The sequence below is a fragment of the Populus alba genome, chromosome 5, assembly GCF_005239225.2.
Source record: "Populus alba chromosome 5, ASM523922v2, whole genome shotgun sequence".
NCBI lineage: Eukaryota > Viridiplantae > Streptophyta > Magnoliopsida > Malpighiales > Salicaceae > Populus > Populus alba.
The window spans coordinates 3,551,286-3,572,756 of record NC_133288.1 but is presented as its reverse complement, the minus strand read 5'-3'; the positions used below and the strand labels follow the sequence as shown (position 1 = coordinate 3,572,756).

At 35.6% G+C, this 21,471-nt stretch overlaps 3 protein-coding genes across 4 annotated transcripts; 2 read left to right on the top strand and 1 right to left on the bottom strand.

The window, feature by feature from the left end:
* Window positions 1-723: 723 nt before the first annotated feature.
* LOC118051386 (uncharacterized) lies at window positions 724-1,674 on the top strand. The gene has a single exon (XM_035062013.2). It carries the CDS (start codon window positions 900-902, stop codon window positions 1,500-1,502), a length of 603 nt encoding a protein of 200 aa, XP_034917904.1. The 5' UTR covers window positions 724-899; the 3' UTR covers window positions 1,503-1,674.
* Window positions 1,675-2,199: 525 nt separating this feature from the next.
* On the bottom strand, window positions 2,200-13,087 carry LOC118051376 (5'-3' exoribonuclease 4). The gene is made up of 22 exons (XM_035061990.2): window positions 12,706-13,087; window positions 12,070-12,172; window positions 11,882-11,958; window positions 11,597-11,788; window positions 11,315-11,434; window positions 11,147-11,209; window positions 10,911-11,057; window positions 10,665-10,829; window positions 10,147-10,224; window positions 9,017-9,103; window positions 8,344-8,424; window positions 7,773-7,868; window positions 6,690-6,760; window positions 6,117-6,245; window positions 5,934-6,010; window positions 5,801-5,841; window positions 5,627-5,701; window positions 4,645-4,796; window positions 4,437-4,541; window positions 4,283-4,358; window positions 3,635-3,714; window positions 2,200-3,352 (listed from the first exon to the last, which is right to left on the bottom strand). Exons 1-22 carry the CDS (start codon window positions 12,910-12,912, stop codon window positions 2,728-2,730), a joined length of 2,847 nt encoding a protein of 948 aa, XP_034917881.1. The 5' UTR covers window positions 12,913-13,087; the 3' UTR covers window positions 2,200-2,727.
* A 4,430-nt stretch (window positions 13,088-17,517) lies between these two features.
* LOC118051382 (cysteine synthase) lies at window positions 17,518-21,360 on the top strand. 2 transcript variants are annotated; one of them, XM_035062002.2, is made up of 11 exons: window positions 17,518-17,665; window positions 18,296-18,352; window positions 18,458-18,567; window positions 18,847-18,904; window positions 19,027-19,290; window positions 19,371-19,508; window positions 19,628-19,679; window positions 20,155-20,234; window positions 20,437-20,496; window positions 20,633-20,713; window positions 21,076-21,360. In XM_035062002.2, the coding sequence occupies exons 2-11, from the start codon at window positions 18,311-18,313 to the stop codon at window positions 21,166-21,168; spliced, it is 978 nt and encodes a 325-aa protein (XP_034917893.1). In that variant the 5' UTR covers window positions 17,518-17,665; window positions 18,296-18,310; the 3' UTR covers window positions 21,169-21,360. The 2 variants fall into 2 exon arrangements, with proteins under 2 accessions (XP_034917893.1, XP_034917894.1); XM_035062003.2 differs by having other exon boundaries at window positions 17,649-17,778.
* Window positions 21,361-21,471: the final 111 nt, after the last annotated feature.

Below are 21,471 nucleotides of genomic sequence, written 5' to 3'. Positions count from 1 at the left end.
AAAATATTGTTCATATCGCGAATGAATTTAATTCTCTAAACTAGTTTTTTTTTAAAAAAAAAAATTAATACAATTTTTTTATAAAAAAAAGAGCGAATAGTGCAAGTGAATTGCACTGTTCACGTGAACAGTGCAGTGAATTGCACTATTCGTTAGTTTTTACAGGCTATAGTGCATGAAAAGCAGGTTTTTTATGCTTTTTATTTTCAGCGTTTTAAACGCAAAAAACACGTGGGCTCCATGCACAATAAATCGAGTTTTTTTATTACCAAACGGCTGCTGACTGCGTTTTAAATAAAACACAGCCGCAGCTGTGTAGACAAACAGACTCTTCATATGTTTATATTAAAAATAATTTTTTAAAAATAAAAAATTATTATTAAATGTATTTTAAAAAAAAACATTTTAAAAAAGAATTGCAATTACAATATAAAATACTAACACAATACTAAATACACACTTATATGTAGAAGGTAGGCACTACCCTTGCTATTGTCAATGTAAAGAAAATTATTTTAATATATTTATAAATATTTTTAAAAAAAGAAAAAAAAAAGACAATTACCAAAGTGCTCCCGTCCTGCAACCGGTCAACAGTACAATGGAAGACTTGTCAACAGTCATATATTATACTGGGCTACAGAAGAAACCTAAACCCAAATCTGAACCCATGCCATGCCCCAGCCCATTGCAAGAATTGATTTGCAGCCATTGTCACTTCCCCAACCTTATCCACCACCCACTCAAACACACAGATGCTATTCCTTCCATGGATCCACTCCTTTTCTCCTCCTCCACCCAGAAACTCTACACACGTTGCTTTTTTGTCCATACCCTTTAAAACTCAACACACTGACAGGACATAGAAGCCAAGCCATAAAACTCAAAAAAGTTCACCAATGGCTTGTGCAGCTACAAGAGCCACTTTCTCTTTCAACCTTCCTCAAGGACCTCAACTTCCCTCTCCGAAGTCCAGAACCCATCTCTCCAAAATATCATTCCTTTCCATTCATAAACCCCAAAAGACTCATTTTTTCTCCCTTCACTCCATTGATGTCTCCAAAGAAGACAAGACACCATCTTTATCGGATTCAAGCCTGACCAATCCACCAGCTGAGTCTCCTGTTGAACAAGGAGAAGGAGAAGGAGAAGAACCAAAGTTTGACAAGAGGCGGTTAGAAGAGAAGTTTGCAGTTTTAAACACTGGGATTTATGAGTGTAGGTCTTGTGGTTACAAATATGACGAGTCAGTTGGTGACCCATCATATCCAATACCACCAGGGTTTCAGTTTGATAAGCTGCCTGGTGAATGGAGGTGTCCTACTTGTGGCGCTGCACAGAGTTTCTTTGTGAGTAAAAGTGTTGAGATTGCTGGGTTTGCGCAGAACCAGCAGTATGGATTAGGAGGCAATGCACTTACTTCTGGTCAAAAGGCTGTTCTAATATTTGGGACCTTGTTCTTCTTCTTTGTTTTGTTCTTGTCAGGGTATTTTCTGCAATAGTAAACGGTGAGGGTTTTCTTTTTTTGGGTATTGTTATATGATGCTGTACTATATGTATTTGAAGTTAGTAATAATTGCATTTTGAGTTACACAAATACCAGAACATGGAGTTCGGAATCGAATTTCTTCTATCAAATGAAGATCTTTCGACTTTTGTCTCTCTTCATCTTCAGGCTCTATTGCTCAGTTAGCTCATTATTTATTGTTTTGTACTCTATCAAGCATGCACCTTGTCTATGCTGCAAATAATTGCTGAAGCACAATGGACTGCAAAAAATGTGAGAGAATAAAAAAGTTTAGATTCATTGAGAATATAATGCGATGAGAGGCTTGAATGGGAAGGGGAGATGAACCTCTAATTGAACATGTTAACACAGAAACTTCATCAAGAATGGCGTTCCAGCCCCAACTCCAACCCTGGATAGAAGGGGCATCTATAGAGAACCATCTCTGCCTCCTTGATCACCGGGAGAGCAAGCATGATACCGAAGGGGGGCTCTAGCAAGTTATTTCCAAGCCGTTAGCAACTCCAGGTCAATTTCAGTCATAATCGCCTCACAAATTAAAAGCACTGGACGATCAAGTTGTCAGGAGCAGATCGAGTTCTAACTAGAAAACAGCTTCTACCTGTTATGCAATCGTTTATGGTTTCGTAAATAATAATCCTACAGATGCTGTCAGACTTGCACAGAAACTCTGAAAAAGCAAATAGTTCAAGTCACTAAAGAGGATACTGCATAGAATTACATCCAGAATCATTACACCATCCAAAATAAGTAACATGCTGACAACGTTTCTGATCTTCCCGATATAAAACAACACTACGGAAGAAGACCCGATTGTAATTTCCAGTGATCCAGCCCGATTACAACAACACATTTGTATGATACAGTTATATGACAGCCCAGTAAACAAATAGGAAAATCCGGAAGAGAGAAATTGCAACATGAAAGAGGTAAGAAGCAGATTGCTAACTCGCCCCAAATCAAAACTGGATCTCAAAAGGCCACCGTTCACTAAATTCAGTATGTTTCAGTATCCAAATAAACGTCTAAACGGCCTCAAACTCTGGTTAATGCATACCGTCCAGGAATAGCATTCTGTGGCTGTTTTACCCAAACTGAGTAAACTCGTCAGAAAATGAAGATCCATTGCCACAGCTATGTGGGTGGTCAGAAAATGTACAAGATTAACCAAATCTACAGTGTTACTGCTGTTTTAAATCTTATATTTCTTGAGCTAGAATATCTGACGTCTCCTGAGCTACTTGTGTCTTAACCTGGTAAACCTGCTTCAACTGCTTCTCATTTGGACCCCTTGATGTTGTGTCTTGTCTGAAGTACATCCCAGCGTCTCCTGCTGCTGTTTTGTTGATCCAATTGGTGGGTGGTGATGGAAGTGGACCTGTGTTATGCTCAAACTGATTGTATAAATTCGTTGTGTATCCTGGATTCGGAATTCGTGGTGAGATCACCGCAGGTGCCCTGCTTCTGAAATTTTCTTCCAGAGTCAGAGCAGACACCCCAGTACTCAAATCATGGTACTGTTGATGGTACTGCACTCTGTCTTGAGGCCTAGAGTTGTGTCGGTTGCCTTGCACACCATTTGATGAGACAGGATACATATGATTACTCATTAGGCCTTGCTGGTTATTGTAATGTGCATAATGATAGTTTGGATCGTCCCCATAGCCCCTTCCATAACCAGCTGGCCCAGCAGGTCTTGGCCTGTTGAATGTGTAATTGCCTCGAGAAGATGAACCGTTAGGTTTGATATTAAGGGTGTTCTTGACAAGACGATGAGCTGCTTCCCCCAATACAGGGCCAGCTACTGCTCGGGGTACTTGTGGCCTGTAGGACAGGGACAGCACATGCAAATTAGTTCATTTGGGAGAGATAATGAAAACTTATAAGCCTTTGAATAAAATTCCTGACAATATATGTATTTGGTGAAAAAAGAAAAGATAATAATGAACCCCATCCTGTCTCCACAGATAAATGGAACTATACGCATTGTCTGTTAAGAATAGTGATCATGACAGAATGTCAGGCATATTCAACCTGACTAACCGGACAGTTAAAGCAACCATGCAGATGAACCATTGCAAAGATGTTTAAATGCATATTTCATACCTTTCCCTGCCTTGCTGTCTGCGGCCATTATCTTCATGCCATAATGTGGGAAACAGTTTAATATCTGTAGGTTTTAAGATCTGCAAATAGCAAGAACATACCTCAAATTAGGCATCTTTAAAGTCAAATTGCCAACTAATGTCAAACACTGTGATAACACAACACATTATCAAAAGAAAATGTCTTCAAGGAAACAACATATGAGCATCCTTGCATCTGCAAACTGAACATGACCATTATATTACTATTGCATCAGCACTTACACCAATACAGTGGGGAGCAGCTTTAAAAAACAAAAACAAGCAACTCTACTGTGACAAAACTCAATTCAGAAACTTTCATTTCAATTTCCTTGAACACAAGGAATGCCTCCAGTTTACTGCCCAATTATACCTACAAAACACATGGCTAATACTAAACCAAAAGGTTGTTTAAACACAGCACCATGTCCAACTAATTTTCAAAGAAGAATTCCAGTTTACTGCTCCAGTAAACTCTGTAATTTGAAACACAGTAACACTACGATATATTATTCTGTACATGAATAGAATCACTACCCCTGTCATCAGTCGACAGGAACTTCATGTCCTTCACTTATCTACTCACAAAGAAATAAACCAAATCTACAAGCATCCGGAGCTCACAAACCTTTTCAGGCATGACTACACCCTCTGGAGGTTCTGGGATGTGTCTATGACTTGAAGGAGTTAGGTATGTGATATTTCTGCAAATAAAAAATGCACAGCATCACACCAAGGATCCATTAGCTTATAAAAACAGCAGTGGAAAAAGGTGAACTTACAAAACTTGGTTATACTCTAAGGCTGGCAATCCACTGATAGGAGAAGGGACCACACTTCTCCACACATTTCTTTCAGATAACCAAAGATAACCATTCATTCCACCACTGGAAAAGGTAAGCAACAAATGAGATGATAAAGCCAGCACACATAAAAAATGATTTGAAACCTTTCAAACTAAAAGATCAATCCACAACAAGGCCAACAAACCTAGCTCTCGTGTCAATTTCCAAAGCCATTCTTTCACTAACAGGTAAACGATAGTTATGATGATAGTAAGAAATGACTTGTTTAGACAATGGATGAACAGGATGGACATATAGCAAATCAAGCATCACACTATTCCTGACCCGCTCTTCCTCCTGCAAAAAGCAAATTAAAGATTAGCATACTTGACATCCAGACTATACAGAAGACTGTTATGCCAGAAACAGCAACGCATAACTACTAAAGACTCAAACTTATTATAGGGGTGTGAACAGGACTGACTGCCAGCTTTAAACTACCCTTGGTGCTTACAGATTATATTTAAGGAGAAATTTGAGTACAGGAGGCTATATCAGAAACCAAAAAACTGATCAATTTGGTCTGGAAATGACTCAAAAGTCAAAATGGATTATTCATGTACAAATTTTATAACAAAATTATTAAATCATGAAATTGGATATTTTTCTATTAAAAAATTTACAAAACTAGAAAAGAAAATAAGTTAAAAACTCCTAGGTTGACAAAAGGCATATGATTTTGGGTTTACAACCTCCTCCTTCCTTACAGTAACATGAAAAATAAACTTTTGTTGCAAAAGCATCTGTAACAAATAAATATATTTCCATGACATCCATATTTGAATTGATAGTGTCTCCTAAAATCTTAAATCATTACTCGGAATTGGTCTTTAAAATCCTTCTCTTTGCAAAAAACTTGGTTTCTAAGACAGTGGCATTTCTCCATTAAATTGGTTTTGCAAAATCTTAACTGCAATTATTTTACTTCAAGTTTCTGAAAATATCAGCGAGTAAAAGCCTCCAATAGATAGCTGAATATACAGAGGAGCAAGGAAAATGTAGTTTGTATTTACAAGAACAAGTGCTGAGCAAAAACCTCCAATAAAATGACTGATGCATACAAGAGAGAAGAGAACGGAGTTTACTAAAGATGAAGTTATTGCATACTACTTTAAAACACTAAATACCATTAAAGTTCTTTCAAGCTTCTTTGTTTGGGCAAGCAATTTCCTCTCATCAATGAATGGCAATTTGGCAATACCCTGGCTTCCAATAAATATAAGGTAACTGTAATCAGTTGATAGCAGAAAAAAAAAGAATAATTAAAACATCTGATTGATAACTGATTCAGAAGAATTTACCTGCCAAGCAAAGCGCTTGCCATTCATGTCAATTTCAAAATCTGCCCACGATAAAGAAACCCAATCAATCTTGTGCAGAAGATAAACATTCTTTGAGGTAAATCGATAAATTTCTTTCCATCAATTCTTTTACCTGAGGGGAAGAATTGATGAATTGGGGAAGATGGGTCGGTCATCAATTTCCTGTATTCTTCTGGCAAAGCATTAGAACTGTAATACACACAGCAGTAAAAAAATCAGCACAGAAAGAATAATCAGACAGAATCCCAAAAGTAAAATAGAAAACAAAAGAAGTTTGAAAAAAAAAAAAAAACACCTCGCAGCTGGTAGTGTCCCCATAAGTTGATCAAAGGGTTTGAATGGCTCTCCAAGAAAAAAGGTTATTTCCATCTCATCCAGATCCTTAATATCTGAAGCAAATGGAGCATAATGGTATGGATAAAACCTGAAACAGACAACAGAATTAAAAGTTTAATTAATTGCAGTAAAGAACAGTATCATATAAGATTACAGAGTATTTGGAAGCCTTTTTTTTTCGTTTGATGAGGAGAGAAGGCAAAGCTAAATTTAGGTGTCACATGCCAGAGAAATTGGATTATCTGGCAGGTCATGCCTAAAAGCTCCAGGTCAAAACCACATACAGAACGGATAGAACTACATTTCTCAACTTTAAATGAGCCCGCTGTCCTCTTTTCCATTATTATTTTACCAGCACGTCAAAGTCTCATTTATAAAACTTAAAGAAACTACGCATTCATAAAAAGGTTTGTATGTTTTGTGCACATGCTTGTACTTGAAATTCCAATAAAAAACTTTGTCAACCTGATAAAAAAAAAGCCAGTGAAAAGAAGCATAATGACTTTCTAGTTTCAGCCATTATTGAACTGACCATTGCCAAGAGCAAACACCCTGGTAGTAATAGCGACAGACCCAACACAAACCTTCCACGTACTTCAAAACCTGCACAATCAAATGTTAATTTCATGTTTTTCAGATACATGATTGATCATCTAGAAAACAAGTGATGGGGAGAGGGAACAGACAAAAAGGAAAAAAATTAGCAACTTAACAAAAAATTTATACTCCAGATATCATATTTTGCATACTCCCCCACATTCCAACTTTTCTGTCACTCCATGTTTCTATTTGTTATGATGATAATCACTTACTTTTTCTCTGTTTATTTACTCTTTTCTTTTATTTTCTTTTTTTGGTTAAGACAGTGCATAATAGCATTCCATTCAAGGAAAAACGTATAAAATTCCTTGATTTTCAAAAAGCAACCTTAATTTTCTTGATGTAAATCTGTGCAAGTTCACCTTATTATATTACACTTTAAATCCAAAGTCAATTTACGATGAGAAATCTTAACATGAAAAGGTGGAGAAAAATATGGGTTTGGGATGATATTAAACCAAAAACAATCACATCAAAAGGATTTTTAATCATTCATAGAAAAAAAAATCTTGGGGACTGGAAACTAGAAGCAGATAGCACAACAGTACTTAAAGATCATCCAGATAAACGAATAACTGAACTCTTAGGAACTGGAAATGGAAAACCAACAGCCAGTTAATAGCACAACAGTAAGACCAGGGTCACTCGAAGATCACCTAGCTAAACTAACAACTATAATGAACACCAGCCCAGCCCATGGTGTATCAGTTAGAAAAAGGGATACGAAAGACTCATCTGCATGTATTTCATCATGGCAAGGGATCTTATAATGAAGCACAGAGCATATAACTTGCAGTGCACAAAATATAATTAGAAACGTACAAGCAAACTTGCAGCTTTTATATTGGAGCCAGGGGGTTTTTTAGGAGAGGAAAGACTGGAGGGGGGAGACAGCTGGTTGTCATGAACTACCGTGTCCAAACAAACTCTTGCAATCAAGAGAAAACCCAGATAATAAACTATATGACTAAGCTGCAGAGCTAATTGCATGATAAGGAGAAAGAAACTAACTTACCACATCTTTTGTAACTTTGCCAATCTCCTCTTCATTTGATAAATCAAATTTCTCAGCATAATATCTCTCTTTGTATCCAGGCTCCCCTAATTTAACCTGAGAACAAGAAAAATGAACTGCATTTTATGCCAGGAAAATGGACAGCCAGGAAGACAAAAGACTGGCCTTCAAATGGACTGACCTTGTCCTCATTTGGCATGCAAATATCAAACAGAAAAGGAGCATGCTAAAGTGAATATTCAATATTAAGACACTCACTGCTGAACTAAAATAATCTTTCATTTTTGAACCACAAAATAAAAGCCACATTGATAACAGGTAAAATAAGACATCCATAAGATACAAATCAACCAGTTCAAAAGCAATCATCATTTTTTGAAACATACAAATCTAATAAGCCCGAAAAATGAGAGAGGATTGAGGTTACTGTCAAAAACTAAATGTTAATGAATTGATAATAGGCTCATTTTTGTTTAACATAGGTCCTAAACAAATTCTCTGCAGGCAAACTCAAATCATAACACATTTATTTAAATCCACATCATCAAATGAAAACACTTTAACCACAAACCTTATCTACAGGTGGTGCTTGTGTCTCTTCAGAGAGATCTCTTCTTGCTTTGTGTTTCATTTCTTCATTATTCTCGAACGCCTGAAAATGGATAATCCACATAAGTGCAAACAGGAAAAAAAACTGAGAAGACTGTTTGTATATGATTCCAAAGCTCAAAATTCACCACAGAAGAAAAATAGAAAGAAGAATAAATAAAGTCTGCTTTAGAATGAATGTACAAAAATTTGATGTGAATCTTAGAGAACCAAGAATTTCAAAAAAAAAAAAAAAAAAAAGGTGTGTGGTTCCCTCAAATTCACCAGCTCCAGCACACAGATCAAAATCTTATTACTAGACCAATTTTCAAAGTGCGTCTCAGACTTTGTACCTTATGGTTCACAGAATCCAATACTACTGGCTAATAAAGATAAATCAGGAGTAGCATATGAGGTTATTTAAGGCTGCATATCCCATGTACCGTATGGATCAGATTTACAGTTACAGATAATTTAAATCATCACCAAGATTTTACATAAATTGCCATCTAAACATAAATGTTTCTAGCCAACAAGGTCCAAGAAGAGTGAGCATGCCAATACCAACAACGAATAATAAGAAAACAGACACGTTCACATTAGACCATTCGATGATAACTGAAGAGAGAAAGACCATGCATAGAGAAAGAAAGAACCTGTTGTATACGAGCCCTCTTCTGAAAGATTTGCTCCTCGTAAACAGCAACAGACTGAATAAAGTGTTCTACTTTATCAAGGAAAACCTGGATACACAAGCTAATTGTAATCAGAATGTTTATTAGAACTCATGGTACCAAATAATGGTACAATCATTCCCTGGAAGTAACCTACAATGCAACATAAGCATAAGAAAAGCAAGCCATGATAATTTAAAAGGGGAAAGAGATGGAAGAACTAGTTTTTGGCAAGTCCAACAGAGAGATGGAACTGTATAACCATGTGAATATGGCTGAGCCAGTGAACCTAGAAACAGCAGATGTTATGAGGCTTGGGAAGCTACATCTAAGCCTGTCCCAATCATTTTTTCAGGACCCAAGCTCAGTCAAGATTGCTTTCATGATATTGGCAACAAAGAGCAATAACAAATAAAATGAATCTACAAGCCAAGTAAGACTTTCAGAACCAAAAACAAACTTCTTTGAAAGAAAAAGAGAGAGAAAAAAGTAGTCTAAAATAAATAGGGATCAAGACAGGCCATAACATGCCTATACCCTCACTAGAACCCACTGAATATTACAGCACATGTTTAGCAAGGAGGTCATTCTAGAAATTCAAATTTATAATTTGAGCACAATCTAAATTTGATTTCCAAGAAGTAAAATAAAAGAGATACAAACAAAAAGGTTGGAATTGGGCAACTATGATCTAATTCTAACAGAAGATAAATTAAATGCATCAATAATTTATGAACTACCTAATATTTAGAACAATACCATCCTGCAAACATAAAGCCCAAAATCTCATGTTACCAAGGATGTCCTCATGTGACAGCTAGTCCACATCAATTCAGATAGCTATAGGATGAAATGGAAGGGTTTAAAGAGTTCAAAATTAAGTCTGAAATTAGAAATCTCAGATGTTAGCCTAAACTTTACAGGGTTGCATACAGTTTCCAACTGATCATAATTGTGATAACTGAACAAAGACAGATGTAAAGTATAAAATTAGACTAAGGCAGTATTCCAATTCTTTAACAGACTTTAATATAAGAAACATGAACCAATCCCAATTCCAAAGTATAATCAAAGATAGAAGTCATGTAGAGAGCATAAAAAAGAAAATTTACCTCACCCGCATGAGTAAGATAACCACCCATTGCAGAGAACTCCCTTCTATAAATATGCATCAGTAAGTTTATAGCACCCTGAATCAGGAAAGGAGGTAATGATGAAATTAATAAAATTTTAAGAGTCAAATACATTGTGTAGACAGCACCAGGAAGAAAAATGCAGCGAAGAGAAAACCAAGAGGCAACAAGACTGCAAAACAAAAGTATAGCCCACATGAATAAAATAGCAATATCTTTCTTTTCTGTTGACAAAACAAGAATAGATTTCATCACAAAAGGTAGAAGAGAGAGGTTGGAGAATAAGAGACAGTGAGTGCCATTTAATGTTATAGCTTAAAAGCCTCCAAAAGAACTAGATGCAGAGCAACACAAACAAGCTATAAAACAAAAAAAACCACTACATCCCACAATAATTGTTTGCTAAGAATTGATCTTTGATAAATAAACTGAATGGAATTCATCATGTTGTTCAGCTCCAAACTCATTTTTGTAACCATTGCTCATTACTTACATACCTCGCGAATTTCCAATGTTGGCATATGCGGAAGAAAATCATTGCCAACAAAAAAACACATAAACACAAAGTCATCCACTATCTTTTCGAAGTCAATTGCAAATGGTGGGTTTGGAATGTCCAGATCATATTGCAGATATTCTCGCAAAACCCAGATGTTGAGAAACTGTTCAAATAAGGATATGATTTAGAAGTAGTGAGACAAGAGATAGAAAAGAATGGAAATAGTTGGTGTCTGTTCTTCAACCTGATATTTCTTCTTGTGAATTGGGGTATCATCTACCACATTCCAATCTAAAGCATCATCTCCTTGCTTACCACGACATTCAGCTGCAAGATGACCAGCTTGACCACAGAGAAAACATTTCTCCTGTTGCCCTGGAAATATGACCATCTGTACAATCCAGGAATATAAAATTTATGAATTGAACAACAATCAGATGGAAACAACAATGAAAACTTTAGGAAACTTGAGCTCCAAACCTCTCTTAATATTGAAAAGTGAACCTCGTGCGTAGCTAAAGACAGCATAATCAAATCCGCATCCTAATCACAAACAAAATATTTTCATTAGCAGTTAGGTGTCAAATTAATAACAAAATAATAAGACCAGGAAAATGACAATTTGCCTAGAGTCAGAAACACACTAACCAGACCATACAGACAGTGCCGTGTGTTTGGATTGAAACCGGGAATGTTGCGTTGCAATCTTATATAAGACATGATTTTGTGTTCTCCCTCACCAGGAACATTTGCATCAGAAAGAATAACCTTCAAATAATCACCCAATGCAGCCCCATAAATAAATTTAGAGAACACAAAGTATCCTGAAAAGCCAGATGTATATTCAAAAAGATACAGAAGGGATTACTCCACGAACAAGGAATCATCCGATCTACAACAAACTAAGCCAAAGGATGGCATCCCTCACACCTTGGTATTCTGCCAGCCTGGATTGTGATTCAATCTACTTTGTATATAATACTGAAGCGCAATCGAAAGAACTGCCATAAATTGAGTGCCTGGTGTTATAACATTAGAATCACGTGTTTCAGGCTTTTCTTTAACAGATAAAAATCCCCCCTCAGCCTCAAACTCTTTCCTCAGCCTTTCTTCTTCAGCTTCCTAAATACATTGTAAATAAAATAACACTGAGTTCAACACTTCCACAAAAGAGGATCCACTAAAAAAAAACCCATTAAAATATATCAATCTTACTGCTTGAGCAGCATCTTTCGCAGCTCTAAACCGTCGTGACCGTTGCTGATTCATTTTAGCTCTTGGAGCAACCCCATCTACAATTAACTCAAGTAAGAAAAAAAGAATCAGCTTTAAATGATTTTAAATTCAATAAATACAAAAAAGAAAAAAGAAAACCCAAATTCAAAAAAAAAAAAGAACCCTACCAATTGCCATAAAAAGTAGCTTCCTTGGACGAACCAAAGCAAATAAATGATCAATGTAAGCAAAAATAGATTTGAACACATCATCATAAGTAGCAGGTGCAGGCTGTAAATAAAATCAAAAGTAAGAAACCATTCAGCTTATTCAATTACACAGAAAAAATAAAATAAAAAAACTCTTCTAAACCCAAATCATCAAAGTTGACAAGTGACAGCATTCGAATCGCACACACAAAGGAGATCTTTGAAATCTTACAATATAAATTTCTACATCTAGTGAAAATATGAAAATTGACAACATTTAAATATCACACACAAAACAATCCCATCTTTTAAACCTTACCGAAGCCCTATAACTTGTCTAAAACTGTAAATGCATGTTCGTTTTAAACATTATCCATCAAAATTAACAACAATTACATTAAACACAAAAGAAAACACCTCAAGCAAACCCTAACTAAAACTTTACAATCTGCACAAGTATAGGCTTGCAGCAAACACTAACCATCAAAATGTAACAACAGTCAATTACGTTTGCATCAAAATTTAACAAGAATTAAATTCCAAGTTGCTCCTTCAAAACCCTAAAACACTAAAACTTTCGCAAAATTGTGCAAGTAAAAGTTTGTAAAAATAGACCTTTCCTTCAGGATGGAAGCAGGGATGGATAATCCCGTTCATATCCAGATACAAATTATCGTACTCGATACCATTAGGGTTAGGTTTTGAAACATCGATTGGTTTAGAGTTTCCATTCGAATCTTCTTGAGGTTCCTCTTCAATTACATCAACAATTGATAGCGGGTACCGGTCTGCGAGCCACCTGTAGAACGCCGGCACACCCATTGTGGTACTCCCTGGCTAAGTCAGGCTATGGTTCGATCGAGATCGAAGAATTAGAGAGAGTGGTTTTACTTGGGGGTTTTGATTGAGAGGGAGGGATCAGTTTGGCGGTGATAGGTACGGTGCTTGCGGGGGCAGGTGAATGGCCGAGATTGCCCTCGTAGATTAGTAAAAGGAGTTCGTTGAGGGGCTGCGGGCGGGGTTAATTTTGGGGCTATACTGTGCTATTAGCATAAAAAGACAAATGTTTTGGCCAAATAATAGTAATAAAAAAAAGTTTTGCAAGAGTAGCATTATTTATATTTATTTTATTGTGGTTCTGTAATGTTATATTTAATTAATATTGTTTTTCTCAAACATTTATATCGTGGTCCTGTTATTGTTCAGAAATATGTTATTAATTAAATATTATATTCTCATAACCTTCCAACCAAAATTCACTAGCTACCCTTGCATCTTATATATTTTGAAGGGTTACTGTAAGATTTATCGATGAAATGTATAATAATTTTAATTTTCATGATTATTTAGTTTATTAATCTTACATTTAATCTAGTTAATGATAACGATAAATTCTAGAACCTTGAATTCATAACAGATTTTTTTTAGTTAGTGAGGATTTTTCTAATTTTAAAGAAAATTTTAGCATAATTTTCCTTGTTTAAAGATTTTATTAAAAATATTGTCCTACTTGAAGAAAATACATGTATATAATCCCAATAACCAAATACAACATTTTTCATAATTCATGATCACATGTAGCCTCAGGCTTGCAACTCAAAACACACACCTCAATTATCTTCACTCACCACATTTGTAAATTATTATAAAAGATAATGTTTTCACAAGACAAATACAAATAAATAAACATATATACATATATAAGAAATATGAAACAATTAAATAGTGTAATATTTTATTAATTAAAATCCTAAAATATATCAACATAAAATGTCTATCTACCCGCATTTACGTCGTTTCCTAAATAATTTGATCTCATTAATAACAAAACTATCTCTTGCTCTTACTCTCGCTTCTATTTGAGTGACCTGCCCTCTGCTACAATATTATCAAAAGTTAGTATCTCTTTAAAGTTTGCAAATGTAAATAACCGGAGCAACTATCAATTTATCATTCTTAAACAAAGTCCACATAACGTACAATGTAAGTGCCATGAATATTAAATGATAATGATATGTGGAAGTTACGTTAACGTATTAAAAAATTATTCAAAAAATATATAAATAAGTTGCTATCTATTCAGCTCGCTCTGATAAAATAACATGATATATGCTGGATTATTATTATTATTATTATGGAAAAAGATGGGCTCGAGTTTTTGGTGTTTCAAAAGAAACAAGTGATTCATGTGTTTTTTTTAGAGAGGGGGGGGGGTTATCGGTGTTATTTTTAGAGAGAAAAGAGATTGATGTGTGTTTGTGTTCTTAGACCTGGAGAAGCAACGGTTTTTTTTTTTTTTTTTTTCCGGAGAAGCGATCAAACCCTACTAATTGTTATAGTATTTTTATTGATAATAACTTCTGCATTATACTTTGTTGTCTTTTTTTAGACCCTCTACATTCTTTTCTTCGAATATTTACACATAAGAAAATCGAAGAAGAAGAAGCATGGCAGGCCGCGGCTCAAGTGATAATGATGAATGCTTCGATTTTGAAGAATACGATGACGGTGAGTCTTTTGATAGAATGGTTGAAGGGATTAGAGAAAGAACTAGTGACGAAAACGAGAGAACTAGTTTGCTGACAAGCAAAATCCCGGAGGATTTTGTATGGAGTAATATATATCATGACAAGAAGTAAGAGAAGAGAGTGTCTGAGGGACAAGAATGGCTATCAATCTATAAACCTGCATGGTTTTTCCAAACCCAACAAAAAGAGGTCAGATGACGCGTTGATGGACAAGAGAAACGGTACTGATGATCACCAAGAAGCAGAGACCAGGATTTTTTCAAGTAATAGCAAAAGGAGAGGCAAAAGGAGCGTTGAACCTAGAAGGATGATGGGAAAGAGGAGAAAAGGAAGAGCTCAAAGAGAAAAACGAAGACTGCAATTGGGTCTGGATCTCTCTGATCACATAAAAGCTCGGATAGGAAAAGAAAGGGACAAGGATTTCAAGTTTAGAATGATGAAACAGATCTTTGAAACGAATTTGAAGAAACATAATGACCGCTTTTCAATGTCTTCGAATCAGATAAAGGATAGGGAGGATTTTGAGGCAATGGATATCAGGAAAGCAGGAAAAGAAGTTGTACTTGTAGAACTGGATCTTGGAGTTGATGTTCATCAGAGAACAATGAATTTAAGACGCTGGGAGATGAATAACTCATTTTCCTACATGTTAACCAGCAGTTGGAATGATGTTTTTGTTAAACTTATTGAGATCAAACAAAAAGGAGGCTAGAATTCTGAATAAACTGTATATTATGAATGCATAGTCTTAACCTAATTACAAATAAAGTATATATAGGTTAAACTGAAAGTACTATTCTACCCTTAATAAATAAGACAACATAAATATTATTTAACAGTTTTGAGTAGGAATGAAGGAAGACTTAATGCCAACGACATTGTGCTAGTTAATTTATTCCTTCAACCATGATAATTAACCAGCTGTGTCTTGTATTCAAGAAGGTTATGGACGCAGTTGAGTCAGGAAGGTGATGGATAGCAACCTTGCAAGTAGTTCTACTAGGAACAGTACTGGGGATGGTGCTGTAGAAGAAGTTTAGGCGATCTGTGTTCTTGGTGATGCAAGTCAAAAGATCGTGGACGGTGCTAGCACAAGCCATGCGTAGATTGAAGAGAAAGGTTAACAGTGCTAAAACTTGTTAGCCAGCTAGGTTTTTCTTCTATATCTTTTTTGTTTTCCTCTTCTAGCTACAGTTTGGCAGCTTGCTACAGTAATTAGGTTTTTTCTTTGATATATCTTTCTGCTTGTACCCTCCAATCATTTCTCACTCTAGCTTCACCACAGATCACAGTAGTTAGAATTTGCGACAAATATTCTTCTAAGGGCATGACATATGGAATTTGTAATGTTATTAAATCTAGCTGGACTTGGCAGTCACAGGTTGCCTTGCAGAGGCAACATCTAGTCTAGATTTCATATTAAATTGTTCTTATCAAGCTTGATCAATGTAGCAGGTTAATCTATGATTTTATTGATCTAGTTCAAGATTCATGTAAGTGCATGCTCGGGAGAAGGGAACGAGAGAACAAGGAATGGGGAGATAGTTGTCTGAAGGTGTTTCTCGTAGCTGTTAAACATGGTTTTTCACGATGATTTGACCGGAAAAACCTGTAATTCAAACATCGACTTTCAAGTCGAATAGAAAGCATATTGTTCTGATAGACTTGGTTGAGCTAACCAGGTTTTTAATCCATTTAATATATATATATATATTAAATCAATTTGTATTTAACTAAGATTTTTTAAAATATAAAACATATTTAAAAAAATAATAATAAATTTCAACTATGACACTTCTTGTCAACTACGACACTTCCATATTTAAAAATAATAAAACTTTAAAAATCAAATCAATCTTTATTTTTTTATTCAAATCATCACAATTCTTTTTCTGAGGGGTAGAATCTGGGATCGGTGGATGCCCATAGTAACAGAGCCCGCAGTATTCTTACTTGCTAGTTGCTATGTAAGAGATAATGCCCGTTCTATATACTTTTCTACTTGGACGGAATCAATATTAAACATTAAATTTTAAATGCAGGGTCTGCAGAAACACGAGCTGTTAGAGATTATCACATCATTATTATATACATGTAAAATCATGAAGTTTACACCTCTGATATTATTAGTAAGGAGTTCCTGCATTTCTAAAAGTCTCTCTCAGTATAGCTTTGAAACCTTCAATTAATCTTGAGAAGTGAAGTTTAATTAGTCATACTTATCAATTCGAATCCCACAAACCTTAAAGCTATTGGAAATTTACATTGTTGTTAACTTCAGGACTTGTGAAATTAATACGCGTAAACTGCCCCAGACATCCATATTAATAAATAACAAAAAAAACCTTCAATTCTGATGGAGTTATTTTACAGAGCATACATATAATAATAGCTGTCCATGACTTCGTGACATGCATTCCTGACAGTGATGATAACATAATACTCTACAGAGGATTCCTGAGAACCACAGCAGATACGTCTTGATCATCAACAATAAATTACCGTTGCTTCGCGTTTTCTTTTCTCCGGGAAGTAAAAGATGTCTTCGGATCAACTTATACCAGGGAAGTTGAAAAAAAAATCAAGTTAAATAATATAAATATTATAGATGATAATAAATAAAAAAATGTAAGAAAAGAATATTATAGATTAGGTTTAACTTGTGAATATTTATAATATTAAAAAAAGAAAATAGGCCGTTCGGATCAGACTTTCTCTTAAATAGATTTAGTTTATAATTTATAATTTTTATATAAGATAATCAATAATTACGTCAAAAAAGAAAAGGAAAAGGGAAAAACAAAGACGAGTGGAATTACCTGTTACAAACAAAGACAAGACAGGCGAGCTCAAAAGCTTCACTTTTACGATCACACAAGAAGCTAAACCTTTGACAACTCCACTCACAAAAATTAATTTAAAATAAATTTGTATAAAAAATATGCTCAAGGATCAGCATATATCAACCAGCTATTATTGCTCTTTCATTGCAAGAAGCTCCCTACTTTCCTTGTTCTCTCTATATACAGATAGATAAACATTTCTTGGTAAGTTCTCTTAAGTCCATCGTATATCTAACTTTCTTTCACTTCTCTGTTTTTTCTTGTAAGGAAGATTGTAGCTTGGAAACTTACATTGTTTAAAGTTCAAGAATCTCAAGGTTTGATGTATAGCTTTTCTCAATTTTTACTCTTTGATATTATACGTGTTGATGCTGGATTCTAGAAGGTTTAGTTGTTCATCAGTTCATGGATTTTGGTGAAGGGTTCGGGGAGTGTATGTGACTGTTATAATATTTTTTATTTGTTAAGATTTATTTTTGATAATAGTATATTAAAATAATTCAAAAATATAAAAAAATAATAATTAAATTTAAACAAAAAAATAAATTTTGGTCATCTTCCATTTAAGCTGCACTCTGAAACAAGGAGCTATGAAGAGAGAAGTCTTTTTTTCTGGGTTGATGCTATATATTTTTTTGGTTTAGAATGTTTGTTTTTGTGGGTGCACAGTGTCCCAAATGAAACTTGGAGTTCCTGAATCATTTCCTTATAAACTAAATTGTTTTTTGGTGAATTGTTCAAATGGTTGCAGTATCTGCTATTTTTCTGTAAAGCTTTGTCCTTTTTAGCTTTTTTTTTTTTTTTGATCACTCCATGTGTTCTATGCTTGTGTAGTAACCGGAACAAAAAATGGCAGAGGAGAATGGTTCAATTGCCAAAGATGTTACTGAAGTAAGTTGACTCCATTGCCATTTACAAAATTGTTGAATTAGTTCTTGAGGTGCTTTGATATGGGAGCCCTGGCTTATATATTCTTTTGTACTTGGTCCAATATAGCTTATTGGTAAAACACCATTGGTGTATCTCAACAATGTTGTGGATGGTTGTGTGGCGCGTGTTGCAGCCAAGCTGGAGATGATGGAACCTTGCTCAAGTGTCAAAGATAGGTATTCGTTAGATTTCTGTTGTTCTTTGTTGGAAAGTTGAGATCGGTATGCTTTATATATTAACTTGGCTATGATCATGTTTATTTGGTTGCCAAGGCCGAAAATCTTCCTTTGCTGTCGAAATTTAATATGTTTCTGTTTCTGCATCCGATGTTGGAATTGGATTTGCTCAACAAGTAACTATGGGGCCTTTAGAACATCATCATTAATGAGATTATGGTTTGCTCAGCTTGATATAATATGATATTCTTCTTCCTGTCTTTGTTCCCTTGTTCGTAGGATTGGGTATAGTATGATCACAGACGCAGAGGAGAAGGGTCTAATCAAGCCAGGCGAGGTTGGTGATTCAATCCTACTTGAACAGATAGGATACTTGAATTTTAAGTCCAAGTTTTGCTTTGAAATTGAGTGATATGTTATATATAGCTGTTGACATGGTTTTCTTTCTTAATGCTGAAGAGTGTCCTGATTGAGCCCACGAGTGGCAACACTGGCATAGGGCTGGCATTCATGGCAGCTGCTAAGGGCTACAGACTGATCATTACCATGCCTGCTTCAATGAGTCTAGAGAGAAGAATGGTTCTCCTTGCTTTTGGAGCTGAGTTGATCCTCACTGATCCTGCCAGGGGCATGAAGGGGGCTGTTCAGAAGGCTGAAGAGATACTGGCAAAGACACCTAATGCTTATATTCTGCAACAATTTGAAAATCCTGCCAACCCAAAGGTGCCATTTGTTTTCATTTCGCACGTTTTCTGACTTTCTGATTTGAGAGAATTGCAATCATACTGATGTTGCCTGGTCAGATTCACTACGAGACAACTGGACCAGAGATTTGGAAAGGGTCAGGTGGGAAAGTTGATGCCTTTGTTTCCGGGATAGGGACTGGGGGAACAATAACAGGTGCAGGGAAGTATCTCAAGGAGCAAAACCCTGATATAAAGGTTCACTTCTCCGCATTGCTTGATTTGGAGTGGAAGTCATTGTTTTTTGGTATTGATAGTTTCTTTATTATTTCTATTGTTTCTTATCTTGGCGTTTGTTGTTTCCTTTTCGTGTTTAGATTTATGGAGTGGAACCAGTTGAAAGTGCAGTGCTATCTGGAGGGAAACCTGGTGAGTCATGGTTTCTTGGACATTCATTTGCTTTTGGTTCTTTTCCAAGAACCTACAATTCAAATGTTGCAAACTTGATCACAAACTATACAGTCCAATTAAACAGTGATTAGAGTTATGTAAAAGCTCATTGATTCTATGGATCCAACCTTTTTCATACGCTAAAACAAATAATAAAGCTCACTGATTCAATGGATATAGGATCCTGGTCTAATCCTTTCGACTTTTTCTTTGTCGGATTAGAGTTACGTTGTTTTATGTTTATGCATTAGGAGTTACGTTGTTTTATGTTCGAATAATTCCCCAATTGTTGCTGGAACTTCTAAGCCCTCTGTCTTGCATTCCTTTAAGATGGATATTCAACATTTCCACAATCGGACATGTCCCATATGATTCCGTGCTCTTGAAACAGCTGCCTTTTCCATGTATTCATGATTGGACTAACATTATCATTGTTTTCTGGAATGGATCCAAGGTCCACATAAGATCCAGGGAATTGGCGCTGGCTTCATCCCTGGAGTTTTGGATGTCGGTTTACTTGATGAAACTGTTCAAGTAAGTTTGTGTTCTCTTACATAACTCCCAAAACGTATTGTTAAAACTCCATCGTATACAAATCCAAGTTCCTCAAGTCTAATCTTTCTCGCACGCTCTGATTTATTCTTTAAGAGAAGATACCGTTTGTTTTTTGTTTCTTCCTTTTTATTGCCTTGCTGCACTCATACCTGAGAGACTCGATCGTTACATGACTTTGCAGATATCAAGTGAAGAAGCCATTGAAACTGCAAAGCTTCTTGCCTTGAAAGAAGGATTGCTGGTAAGCTTACAATTATTTGATATTTGTTGCAAGAAGGAACACAGAACTGTACAGCACTGCACTCTGTTAACTGGATGATGTTTTCTGGGTTTGACTTTAATCAAGAATTCTTTTGAGGGCATCATTTGGATTTCAGGTGGGGATATCATCTGGAGCTGCTGCAGCTGCTGCCATTGAGATAGCAAAGAGGCCTGAAAATGCTGGAAAGCTCATTGTTGTAAGTTTGATTTTCTTCCTTTTGAAGTAGATCCATCTGCAACTTGCTACTGCTGTCCAAAGCTATCCCGTGGACGAAACAAATTTGTTTCCAAATAGTAAAGTTGATTGCCAATCTAGCAACCATTTCCCTTGATATTTTTGTTGATGAAATTATCCATTCAAATAATTAATGTTCTTGAGCGATTATAGGCGATAGAAAATCTTCAAGCACGGTAATAGTGATGATATGTATCATATTCTATGGCAAAGCTTAGCAGCGTTGCGTTTAGCACATGCCGTATCTTTTTGAATACCTTCTAGTGCTTGGCCTTTGTTGGTGTTTTGTTCTGTGCGTCTTACCATTCTTTCTAATGTAAACAGACGATCTTCCCTAGCTTTGGGGAGCGTTACCTATCCTCCGTGCTTTTCGAATCGGTGAAGGAGGAGGCGGAGAACATGGTTTTTGTGCCTTGAGGTGGAGAGCATGGCTTATAGGAGCCTGATGCGGAGGCTTGTCTGCTCTGTGTATCTCTGTATTAACAAAGGGCTTGTGGGATGGATTAAGAAACTTTAATCATAGTGTTGTGAGATCAAACAAAGTCCCGTTGATAGTATATTATGTTATTAAAAACTATGTAATTGTTTACTTCAATGGGATGTAATGAATATATATTGCAAAAATATAAACATGTGAATAGCCATCAGAATGCTTTTCAAGCAGCAGAATAATTTCAAGCAGAACGATAAAAATTAGAACAACGTGTGCAGCAAGGCGTG

What these genes read in the sequence shown, in the direction of transcription:
- LOC118051386 (XM_035062013.2), top strand. Translation starts at nt 900, where the DNA reads ATGGCTTGTGCAGCTACAAGAGCCACTTTCTCTTTCAACCTTCCTCAA.
- LOC118051376 (XM_035061990.2), bottom strand. Translation starts at nt 12,912, where the DNA reads ATGGGTGTGCCGGCGTTCTACAGGTGGCTCGCAGACCGGTACCCGCTA. An exon ending in TTCACAAGAAGAAATATCAG is followed by an intron (nt 10,830 to 10,910) that starts GTTGAAGAACAG and finishes TTATTTGAACAG; the next exon opens with TTTCTCAACATCTGGGTTTT. An exon ending in AAGCACCACCTGTAGATAAG is followed by an intron (nt 7,869 to 8,343) that starts GTTTGTGGTTAA and finishes TCTTGTTCTCAG; the next exon opens with GTTAAATTAGGGGAGCCTGG.
- LOC118051382 (XM_035062002.2), top strand. Translation starts at nt 18,311, where the DNA reads ATGGCAGAGGAGAATGGTTCAATTGCCAAAGATGTTACTGAA. An exon ending in TGCTCAAGTGTCAAAGATAG is followed by an intron (nt 18,568 to 18,846) that starts GTATTCGTTAGA and finishes CCTTGTTCGTAG; the next exon opens with GATTGGGTATAGTATGATCA. An exon ending in GCTATCTGGAGGGAAACCTG is followed by an intron (nt 19,680 to 20,154) that starts GTGAGTCATGGT and finishes AATGGATCCAAG; the next exon opens with GTCCACATAAGATCCAGGGA.